This window comes from Barbus barbus (assembly GCF_936440315.1).
Source record: "Barbus barbus genome assembly, chromosome: 10".
NCBI lineage: Eukaryota > Metazoa > Chordata > Actinopteri > Cypriniformes > Cyprinidae > Barbus > Barbus barbus.
The window spans coordinates 18,205,081-18,217,193 of NC_136738.1; the positions used below are offsets into that span (position 1 = coordinate 18,205,081).

The window sequence follows — 12,113 nt, forward strand, 5'->3', positions numbered from 1 at the left end:
TGGAAATTGTTTCTGTGAGCAAGATGAGTGATGAAAATGAGCAATCAGTTCTTATCAGACTAAATTACATTATAAATAAATATATTTATAAAATATACTATGCTACAGTATGTAAACAGCAAAAGCACACCATGAAATCATGGGATGATATCATGTGGTTCTATAAACCTGCTGCGTAAATTTAAACTGGCACAAGACAAAGAGATCAGGACACACACCTTGATTTCCCTTATGGATGCTTCTGTGTCGGCAGAGATGGATGTATCTCCACTTCCTCTCCGTGAGGACGTCCCACCCAGAGAGGTAAGAGTAGCACCAGAAATAGTCGATGCTCGTGAAGATCCCTAAAAATACAGCAAGTCATAGGTCATATCCCTTGGTTATAGAGTTAATCATGAAAATATGGTTAAATGGTTAAAAAGAAACAATTTGGCAAAAAAAAATTAAAAATCACAAACCTTTTCCAAGTAGTCTCGCTCTGATCTGTCATCAGCCTGTAAATAAAAAAGATGATACACAGTCATTAGAATATCGAGTCAAGCCACTGAGTCTATTATTCATTCATTCTTATTCATGCTGTTCCTTGAAGATATGCTGTTAACACAAAAAAGTTAGTAAAAAAATGTTTTTCTCATTAGAGGAAGAAAATCAGCCCAAGTCAAGCTGAAAAGATTCCAACCACAATGATAGTATTTGATCAATAATCAATATGCAACCATCAAGCAATTCTGCAATTAACAGGGTGCTGTAAATATGTCTTTTAAAAATAACCTTGAATTATAATATTAACAGTTAGAAATTTCTATCAAGCATCAGAATTCTGTGGTTTTCTGCACATAACCACTTTTCTGACCTCTGACCATCTAACATGCAGACCATCACCTCAATTCAACGTGCCACTGCTTATGCATATAAACACACACAATTTAAACCAGGGCGTCAACCACCACAAATCACATGATCCTGGAGATTTCACTCTCATACCATAGACAGCCTCCCATTAACGTTTGGCAGGTCAGGAATAACCACACGGTCAAGGTCTCTAGAGAGGCCACTGATACTAGCTGAGCTGCGCATAAAACTAGCCACTGAGCTGCTGCAGTCCTCCTGGAAACCATCAGATGGCAGCAATTAATATCAATGCGAGAGGTATTTCAGCTATTTGTGAAGTCTCAACTGTCCAAGTTTAACAGTTGGTTTTTTGCATGCACCCAAAGAAAGAATGCACACAAACACACACATCACCTCAGATGTCCTTTCTAACACTGTTAAAGTAACTCAACCCCACTTAATAAGGTGAACATCAAGCAATTAAACTCAGAGACTAAAAGCATATTCATTCACCGATTTAGCTAGAAACATCAACAATCGATTTCACACAGTGCATGATTTATGAGACATTAAAAGCAAAAGCACCAATGAACTGGATGCTTGTAGCTGTAACTGAATCGGTCACTGAGAAAGCAACTTGGGCATCAGTGACCGTGAAGTTGCTCACCACTGGACTTCCACACGCAGAATTTGCTCTGGACGAAGTCCTAGAGCTGGGGCCCGGGAAACCACTGTATTCAGAGGACTAGAGGAACACACACACACACTATGAGAATGTGACGAATCAGAGAGACAGAGCAAGAGGGACGACGTACACAAAACGGATTTGAGATTGTCAGACATTTCAGGCCTGATACAGTCACCGCACATCTGTAAGATTCTCAAAAAATAAATAAAGAAAGAAAGAAAAAGTAAAAATATAAATCTACAAGCAGTACAAATTTTCAAACAGAAAACATGCTGGTAGAAAACTACCCACTTTGACAACATACATGCCTGTCAATGCCTTACACAACCTTTGTTAGAGACCAAGCTTGACGTGAAATAACTGACATTTAAATGTGTGTAACATACTGCATCTAAAATGATTTTTAACTGCATTTTGCTCATTTCTTAAGATTATACATGCATTTATTAATTTGAGAGACCAAATTTTATATTTGTACTTTTTAAATGGTTCTGTGGTACGGCAAATCGATTGAACCAACTAGTGAAATATAATAGTTTACATATAGTTTATGATGATTGCTAAAATATATGTAAAAACACTTAAAATACACAATTTCCTTGAAACATTCATGTCAATTTTAACCAAAAATGTTGATGTTTATCAAAAGATAATATCATGTGACAATGTTAAGATTGTCAGCTACACACAAAAAAAAACACCTTTCTACGTGTACTGCGTTAGGCTAACCAAGACTTGTCATAGCACTTGCATGTTGTTGTTCTTTTGTTGGTTCTGATTGCTTCTAATGTCCTCATTTGTAAGTCGCTTCGGATAAAAGCATCTGCTAAATGTAAAGGTAATGTAAATGTAAATATAAAGCACTCTTAGCTTTTTGGAATTAACAAAACACATTCAAAGCCTTTTTTAAAGCATTTCAAACCATTTTTGACCTGCATTAGCTTCTAAATCACATACAGTCCTGTGTGTTTAATGTGTTCAAACATACACAAGTAATATCTTGTGTGGCATTATAGCATTAATTATTATGAAGAGAGAATATTACAAATTAAAAAGAAAAAAATTCACACTTGTTGGTTAGGGAACTGAATCCACAGGTTAATAGGGTACAATTTCATGCACATTTACAGTTTAGCTCTATCATTCTTACAGCACGAGCACTGAAGCGTCGAGAGCCACTGTAGAGACTGTCCTCATATACAGAGCCCTGATGACGGACAGATATAAACAGAAAAACAAAATGTTTTATCACCTTCACATGCCTTGAAGTCTTACCCATAACCACTCTGTGCAAGTGAGCATGCAAACTCTCTCCACAGTCTCAATTTTACTTTATGCACAGTGTATCAATAGTCTTTCATCACGTTCAGATGATCACGTCATTTGATTTTTGTTCAATTTGATTTTTTTAAAGGTGAAGCGTGTAATTTTTCAATATTTTTATTAATTTTTATCCCAGTTTAATATGCTGAGATTGGTATTCATAGGATTAATCCCCTTTTAAAACATAAACTGACTAATTAGCTAATGATGTAAAATTTAGAGCAAAATCACAGGATCACAAAATATTGGTTAAAACACACACAAAAAAAAGTTGACATTTTTCAATATCTACCAGGAAAGAAGCATTGTAAAATAACTATAATAGGTATTTGGGAAGTCTGGTTGGAAAAACAATTAAACAAAAACACAAATTTCCATCACACACTTCATCTTTAAAGACTACAAGTCAAAGCACAAGCAGTTAGTTCAGTCCTAGATCTAATAACCCCAGATGCCCTGCTGTGAATGAGAGTGAGAGTGAAAGTATTCAAAACGTGTGTACAGAGCTGCACATATTATTGTACAGGAAGTGCTGTGGGGCAGAGGGTAATATGAGGAGAAACACAAACCCTGTGCTTCCTGCTGTGCAGCAAAGATAGCTAAACAGACAGGAGAGATGAACATTTCAAATCAAATACAGAGGGAGAATAACTACAAAAAAGGTGGACATGACAGGGAAAAAGAAATGATACAAGAAAACAGAAAGAGGGGATTTAATCAGTGGATAGATATTCAGCAGCATGGAAGGAGCGGATGAAGATGACAGACCTGGTAGCCATTGTAGGAAGGGGCTTGATGTTTAGAGGAATAACTACTGCTGTACAGTTCAGATGAATAGCAGGTTTTCTAAAATGATGGGGAAATAATGTAGACGATTGAATTATGAACTGATGAAGACAGAAGCGTGAGAGATGTACAGAGTGACGGAGGGAGAAAAATGTGCAATGCAGGGGCATCATGCCAGCTGAGGTCAGGGATGGTACTAAATGGGCTTTTCACACTAGAAAAATGTACACCCAGGATAATTTATGTAACATTTTTGCAATAATGATCTTATTTCATGCTGCACATGCACGGTTTAGACATTACCCAGGGTTAAGACTGCACAGTTCGTATATTTGGCAGTGTAATTTGGAGATAAAAAGATGTTAACACTACCTAGGGTAAAACAATTAGTGTGAAAATTCATTCATTTTGCTACAATTCACATGTATACAACTGTTGCATAGAAACACATACTAATTAGTCATGTTACATCTACTATTTTACAAGTAACTACCCAAATCCTAAACTCTTCAGGTTATTTTATTTGCTCTAGCTGGTCCGCCAAACTGGTTGGCATGATGGTTTATCAGCTTGAGCGTCTAAAACCAAGCAAACCAGATCAGCCTGAACAGGTTGGGATACCAGCAAATCAGCTAAAAATGTGTTTTTTAGTGGTCAACCAATATAGATAAAAAAAGGCTGTTGCTGTTATCGTTAGAAAGTGATACAATGCTCCAAAAAATTCTATTTATTTTACATAACATTTACCGAATTAGAAATAAATAACTTGCATATAAAAATTGAAGCTATAAATTTATACTATAGATAGCAACTTCTTGATTGTGTAATATTAATAAATAAATATAAAATTAAAAGTCCTGGTGTTGGTGGCGACACTTTTTGGCCAATGCTTATCATTCAAAAAAACAAACAAAAAAAACACCATGTTATTTTGTAACAAATCCATCATGCTTTTTCAAAGACAGTGGCAATCATCCACTCATGTTAGATATATTTATCATTCATGTTAATCACACAAAGCGATGTCTGATTGAGACCCACCGACTGCCGATCAAGTCTAGAGGAGCGAGATATTTTGCTCTCATCACTGAGTCTGGAGCTCTGCGCACAAATATAGAGTCCAGTTTACAATCTTCCCACTGATTTGTACACATCACACCTGAGTTAGTCACACTACTGCATCATGAATTAAAAAAACAGCCTCCTGGATGTCATAATAGGTGAACCAACATATTAGTTATACTCAAACACCATCATCACACTAACCCGACTAGACAATGGGCTGAGATCATCGTCATAGCCATTGCTCTGTGGGAAAGACAAGTCGTGATTAATATTACATCTTCTTTTTACGGAACATACATGTGATGTGCATTAGCGCTGTGAACGTACGGTTTTGGAAGAATGTTTCTTCTTTTTCTTGGACTTCTTATGTGAGTGATAGGAGGAGGCCTGGGGAAGCTGGACAGGATGGTGGGAAATGGAAGTAGGATTAAAACTGCAGAATTAACTGCTCAATACTGGATTGTGAACATGCAGGTGAAGATAAAGACACTTCAGAGACTCATATGGTCATATTTGATCAAATCCAGAAGACAGACACACCCCCATTTGTAATGTTGATGAATCACTTCAAAACATCACAAATGTAGCATGAGTTATTAGCTATACTTAGTTGAAACACACCACAGTGCAAAAACAAAACTCAAATGTGCGCTCATTTTAATTTAACAGGAACCTGAAAGTAATGACATAACATCCGTGCCTGAAGAAACATTTCCCACCCTGAGATTCTTACCCCGCCATAAGCACCCGCCGCATCCAAATCCAACTGCCCAGACAAACAAAACCACCATCAGCATGAAGAACATTTTGGACTGTTTTATAACCTTAGACAACACACAGCGAGCACACACATATACACCTACAACAAACACTCTAACTGACAACACAGAAGGTTTGAAATAAACTACGTATACAGTTACACTGATACTGACCCGTATGTTGCTCTTGCTCCCCACTGACATCCGTTCTTCATCATCTGACACCTTGATGAAAAAAAATTTAAAATTAGATGGAGTCCACAGTAAGCAAAATTTAGAAGACATAAAATTTACCACATAAACAGCAAATCAATATGTACAGTGAGCTCCAAAATAAGTCTTAAAGTCATTTAACTTGGAATAAAATCCAAGTGTATTTTCCTTCTGAAGGACAAACTTGTGAAATATTTTGTGTGAGAAGTGCTTGTGGAAGTGGTTTAGGAGGATATACAGTTAAAAGACAAAAGGTACAAACCGAAGCATGTCTCCGTGAGACACGTGTATATCGCTCACTGTCCTCCTGAGAAGAGAAGAGAAGAGAAGAGAAGAGAAGAGAAGAGAAGAGAAGAGAAGAGAAGAGAAGAGAAGAGAAGAGAAGAGAAGAGAAGAGAAGAGAAGAGAAGAGAAGAGAAGAGAAGAGAAGAGAAATGGTAAAAGAGATAGACACACAAGACTCAGCAAGCAAGACTGAGCAGTTTATGCAAAGCAAGCATGCAAATCAGTAATAACGGATGCAAGAGCAATCATGTTAAGGACAGGTACAAGACAAAAAAACAAACAAAACTCAAGACCAAAAATAAAATTATTTTTTTTTATGTGAAAAGCTGCAATTCAATCACATTGACATTCTTGGGGTCAGTAATATTTTATTTTTACTTTTATTCAGGAAGGAATGCTTTAAATTTATCAAAACATTTATAATGTTACAAATGATTTCTTTTTTTTTTCTTTTTTTAAATCTATACTTCTCTTTTGAACTTTGTTCATAAAAAAAAGCCTATACAAATATACAAAAATATAGTTTTCAACACTGATAATAAACGTTTCTTGAACACCAAATCAGCATATTAGAATGCTTCCTGAAGGATCATGTAACACTGAAAACTGGCTGCTGTATTTAAATAGCTTTGCTATCACAAAACCACATTTTAAAATAATAATAAATATTTCCAATTCTAATATTCCACAATATTACAGTTTTGAGTGTATTTTTATAAAATAAATGCAGCATTGATAAGTCTTTTCAAAATCATTTAAAAAATAATAATAATATTGACTCCAAACTTTTGAATGTTAGTGTATATTAAAATATCTACAATGCTAGTAAACATATGAACAAAGTTTTATTTTATTTGTTGAAAAGTTGTGAAAATGCTAATCATGTAGTGGTATTGACCTAGTGTTGAGACATGCAACCCTGATATCCAACATCAAACATGTTAATTATTAACAAATAGAACATGAACACATCCTCTATTGCAATCCCTATCGTTTAAAAGTCGCATGCTGATGAAACTACAGGCCTAGGAAAAGCACAAAATCTCAACAGCGAATGTACCATCCACTGCTCAATGTCCCCCCATTTGTTGTCCAAGTTATCCAGTCCATAGTATTTCTAAAAAGAGAAATGCAGCAGAAACGAGGAGAGAAAAAATAAGGGAAGTTCATGTAACAAGAATGCAACAGAAGGAAAGGAATTAAAGTGCAGTATTTCAGAAAAAATAGTTCATAAGTTGTCACTGAGGTGGTACCCGTACTAATATGTACACTTTAAGGCACAAATATGCACCTTGTAGTGGTAAATACGGTACAAAGATGTACCATTTGAAATGGCACCACCCTAGGGACAGTCTTTGTACCTTTTTCCTGACTGTGTACAGTAGAACTACAGCATCAGATCCTACCTTCTGCACCTGATAAATCTACATCACAGGAGGCCAGCAAAACAGGATCAGATGAGCAAAGGAAAAAAAGCCACCAGATGGGGAAAGGAAGGGGAAAAAGAGAGGGCACTGATTATTTGACATGAAAGAGAGCTAACCGAGTGGAAGAGTGTGTGTTCAAAGATAATGGAACGAAAAGGGAAAGCTGTTAAAGTTAACAATCTGTCAGCTCAGTGCCATGTTACCTGGCCTTACAGGTAAGCTTACAGCTAGAGAAGACAACAGCAGTTCACACACTTGACTCAAAGAACACATGAAGGTCAAGTGGATCAACAAGCAGCAAAATTCAATGCCATCAATTAATTGTCATTCAGGAATTTTAAAAATCACACAGAGTTAAAAAGCATCTGAATTATGTCATGCAACTGTTCAGATATCTGAGAACACTCAAGAGTCACAGAGGGTCTTGTGATCTGGTCTATGGGGTAACTGGATTCTTTCCACTGATGTTTAAGGTTTCATTTGGTCCACTAATGATCAAACCAATGAACAGCACTGGACTAGTATCAGAGTTATGTTTACACTAATACACTTTTGTACGTGTTCTTGTCCATTATTTTTCCTCAAGTAAAAATAACATCAACAGATAAACTGAAGATTCTTAAAATATCCAACTATGGGTTGGTCACCACAGTAAATTTTAACACTAACAAATGTACTAACCTCCTGTTAATGACAACTAAACACTGTTAATAGATAAAACCTATACAAAAGCAGTTTTCTAGCTAGAAAAAGACATCTCTTTAAGAGTTGGTTGCATATTTTGATAATTTAATCAAGAACTTTAATCTAATTATTATATACTCTAAACTACACAGTGCAATAGTAAACACTTTCACTCTTACTTGCTGAAAACCTACAGAATCTCACCTAACTGGTTTTCCTAGGAGTATTTGCTCCAGTTTTTGTGTGTTTATTCATCCAGTCCTGTAACAAAACCTATTTCTTCGAGTTACCTTTAACACCTTATGTATCAAATTAGAGACTTTCCCACAACAACAATACCCTTTTGTTTCTGCACTCTCACAGAATTAGCCAAAAAACTAAGAAATTGTTAGGGTTTTAGAAGAAAAGTTACCATGTTCTTCAAAAAAAAATTTTTCTAATAAATAACCATGGCATGCAAACTGCATCTGGCACAAACTCAATAAACACCCTTGATTGAACCTACACTAAACCTTTTGACTAGCACAACACCGTTTCAGAACTCTTCATTAAGTTGATAGATCATAGTCAACAAATAAAACCAGAATTAAATACACTTCATCAGATCACCTGATAGTTAAACTAATACAGAAAATCAAATGCATCAAACAATCTATTACTTAATTATTAACACATTTAAGTCAGTAATATCTTATCTTTCCATGCTCATCTAGTAAATTTAAGCTCACCTTCCTCAGCAGAGGGGTCTGGGGTCTCCCATTGATCACTTCCCTAGCCCCTCTACGCACTAATCGCTTGCAGGCCGTTCTGATAGTCTCAAAGAGTCCCCATCTACCTCAGGACTGAGGGGGTCAGAGACTTTCTATGATTCCAAAGACACAGTCTGCCATAAAATCCAAACCTCCACAAAGTCTGGATTAAGACTCCAGATCGATTTCATGTCACAGCGTCTTCAATCTTGAGTCATTGTGTTTGCGATCAGCATAATGATCACAGCCAGATAGTGAGAACTGAGTGGGAACTGAATCTGTTAACCCACTGCAGGAACAACTGAAAGCTCATAATCTACTTTTAAAGACTTGGCTGGAGATTTAATGCCACAAAACACACACCCTTAACATTCACACACACCTCCTGATCATACCGGGCTTAACTCTGAATGCTAGCTAATCTCTCAAGTGTGACCCAGGTATGCTTAAAGGCTGCGTTTATCTTCATTACATAAGTTTGTTGCGTCTGAGCTCAGGTATCACAGTGTGGGTTTCTGGTTGTCCATTTACCTTTGAAGCACCCTGAGCAACTTCATTCATATGCACTGAATCAAATGTCCTTAAATATCTTAAGGAATCTATAACTTTTATGCAACTAACAATTCATGCAACTGAAGCCATGCCATTCATGTCCCATTTACTGTGTGCAGTCAGCTGTAGCAAACCAGCATCAACAGTCACAGTGCATAAACACTAATTACCCAGAATTAACCATACGCATATCCATGAGTTGGAACCAAACGTCGCCATTTCGTTAAATCCAGCTCTCTTTACTATGGGGAACATTTAGGCAACAAACATTTATAGTACCAAAAGCCTGACAAAACAAATTAATAACTCAACATTAGGGCTGTCACGATTCGTCGGGACTAGTCGATTATTAAAAATCGTCGACTTCATTTTGCTCGTGTCGACTAACCGGCAAAATACCGGAAGTGGCGCATTTCACGGACGAGGATCCATAAAACACATTATTAGACTATTTTCCAAGGCTGCATGATATATTAAACCCATTTAAAAATCATAATTAAGCATAATTGTGAATTCACAAACGCAATGATTTAATTAAATAATTATATGCAATGCAGTTCACACAGTATATGCTCTTTAATTATTTCCATGCGTGTAGGTTAAGCACGTGCTTCTCACAGCGGCTCCGTTCACAGTAGCTCCACTAGGGATGCGCGGTATACCGATACTGGAAAAATACCGGTATATATTATATTTCAAACGGTACGATATCATCATTTTGCTCAATTCGGTATTTCATACGCTGCTGTTGCAAAATGCACCTGTAGGTGGCAGTGCTTCCCAAATTGCTGCGCAACTGATAAATGTGACAACAGAACAACGCGATGGATCAAACAGATGAAACTCAGTGCACCCAAAATTAATAAATAAAGAGAACAGTAGAAGTGAAATATGGCATTACTTTGGATAAAAAACAGATGACAAAGGTGAAGGAACTGACCTTATGCAAGCGTTGCTATAGGCCTAAATCATGTTGCCACAGGAACACATCAAATCTTTTTAAGCATTTGTCGCTTGCTCATCCTGATCTTTTCAAAGAATTAAGAGATCGACAGGTGAGTGCATCATTCACAAATTCAGATTTGATTTGACCTATTATTTACATCTGCCCAACGCACATTCAGATGTAATACAGTAAGCGCAAATGTGCGTGTGAGACACGCTAGAATCAGTGAAGTTTTGGTCACGTAATACATGCACTTGCATTTCATACAATCAAATTTTAATTGGATATGAATTGAGCAAGAGTTTTGCTATATTAATTTTAGTATCAATGATATTTAGGGAATGTTTCTACCGCGCTGCTGATCGCTAATATGAAGCAAGTGAGAGAGTGAGATTTATATTTAATGCTTTTTCTTTGGTTGAGTCTGAAATCTGAAAACAATCTGAGAGAGAGAAATAATAACATGATTTTGAATATTACTTGGACTGTTAGAATAACACTTTACAATAAAGCAACATGTGTTGCATCAATTGCGCAACCTCAGTGCTATTTTTTTTTTCTTCAAAATGAAACCTATGTTTCCGGTAGGTTTTTTTTTTTTTAGTAGACATTTAGTTTGCACTGTGTTTGCACTGAAAAGATAAGATTTTAATATATTTTCATCTTATTACTTCAGTTAGACTATTTTTTTTTTCTCCAAAATGTAACCTATGTTCCCTTTAGGTTTTTTGTTACAGTTTGATACAAAGGTATTAATATATGAATCTGTTTTTATTATTATTAATAATATATTTTTTTAATTCACTTATCTTTTGAGGCTGGTTATTTGTCACCTATGCTATCGATTTAGTATCGATACCGAGGTACTACATTCTGGTATCGTACCGAAGCCAAAATTATGGTAATCCCTAAGGTACACAGAAACTTATTTACATGTGGAGCGTCTCAAACTCATCTCTGCATGTTGTTGTGAGTTTGGGTTTATTATAACCTTCATCTAGGAACGCAACGCACGCCATTTCATCAGGTTTGTGAGGTAAATCATTTATAAATCTACTCAAACACAGGAGAATACATTGTGATTTCAAAATAAAAGCTCAAACCCTCACTCTGAGTTTAGACGGTTTGATATCCACATATTCATGTAATTACAGCGGCTGTAGTATTTCTGTCCTAAAGAAATGGCCAAATATTAAAGATTAAGTGGACATTTGAATTAAATGCTGCTTGGTCAATATTAAACAGTAATGTGTAAAAATAATCATCAGGCCGTCGGCGCCCCTGCAGGCCTTGTTGTTATGCGTAATCTCCATTAGCTCTATTGTTTATAATACATTATGTATTTTAACAGTTTTGTTCAATATAACCATATGATTTCTTGCTTTTGATACTTTATTTGAAGTAATTATTATTGCATCATTGCTATTATATATGTACTTTAAGTCATTTTAAAAACTATTGCTCACTTAAATCCATTTTTATTACCACAAAAAAAAAAAAAGATTATAAATAATTATAAATAAAAATATTTAACATATTATTTTGTTAAATTTTATTAATCAAAAAGCCTAATTAATTGAGTTTTACAGTTTTATCTGTACCAAATTCTATTTTCCATTATTTTCTGGATTCCATTTTAATTGTTCCATTAAATTTTAATAATAAAAAACATCCCCAATTAATTGATTTTATATTTTAAAAAAGTATTTTTTCAGAAATACTGCACATTTACATTTTTCATCTAAATAAATTCTGGTAAATAATATTTCAGGTAAATACTTCTTTAAAAAGTGTTTTTTGATTATA

At 35.4% G+C, this 12,113-nt stretch overlaps 1 protein-coding gene across 17 annotated transcripts in view; it reads right to left on the bottom strand.

Annotated features, from left to right (window-relative positions):
• LOC306875697 (leucine-rich repeat flightless-interacting protein 2-like) overlaps window positions 1-12,113 on the bottom strand; it is a gene marked incomplete at its 3' end in the record, with an annotated part of 38,185 nt that overhangs the window by 10,414 nt on the left and 15,658 nt on the right. For 5 of the 17 annotated variants that reach the window (XM_079426392.1, XM_079426391.1, XM_079426389.1 and 2 more), the window contains exons 3-5: window positions 5,626-5,676; window positions 459-494; window positions 219-344 (exon numbers count right to left, since the gene is read on the bottom strand). In XM_079426392.1, the coding sequence (XP_079282518.1) occupies window positions 219-344; window positions 459-494; window positions 5,626-5,676 (213 nt within the window). Of the gene's footprint in view, window positions 1-218; window positions 345-458; window positions 495-1,498; window positions 1,577-2,669; window positions 2,727-3,411; window positions 3,442-3,610; window positions 3,689-4,669; window positions 4,730-4,894; window positions 4,937-5,020; window positions 5,090-5,426; window positions 5,460-5,625; window positions 5,677-5,926; window positions 5,972-7,009; window positions 7,067-7,355; window positions 7,374-12,113 lie in introns of all 17 variants that reach the window. The other 12 variants (XM_079426394.1, XM_079426382.1, XM_079426393.1 and 9 more) reach the window with 11 other exon arrangements.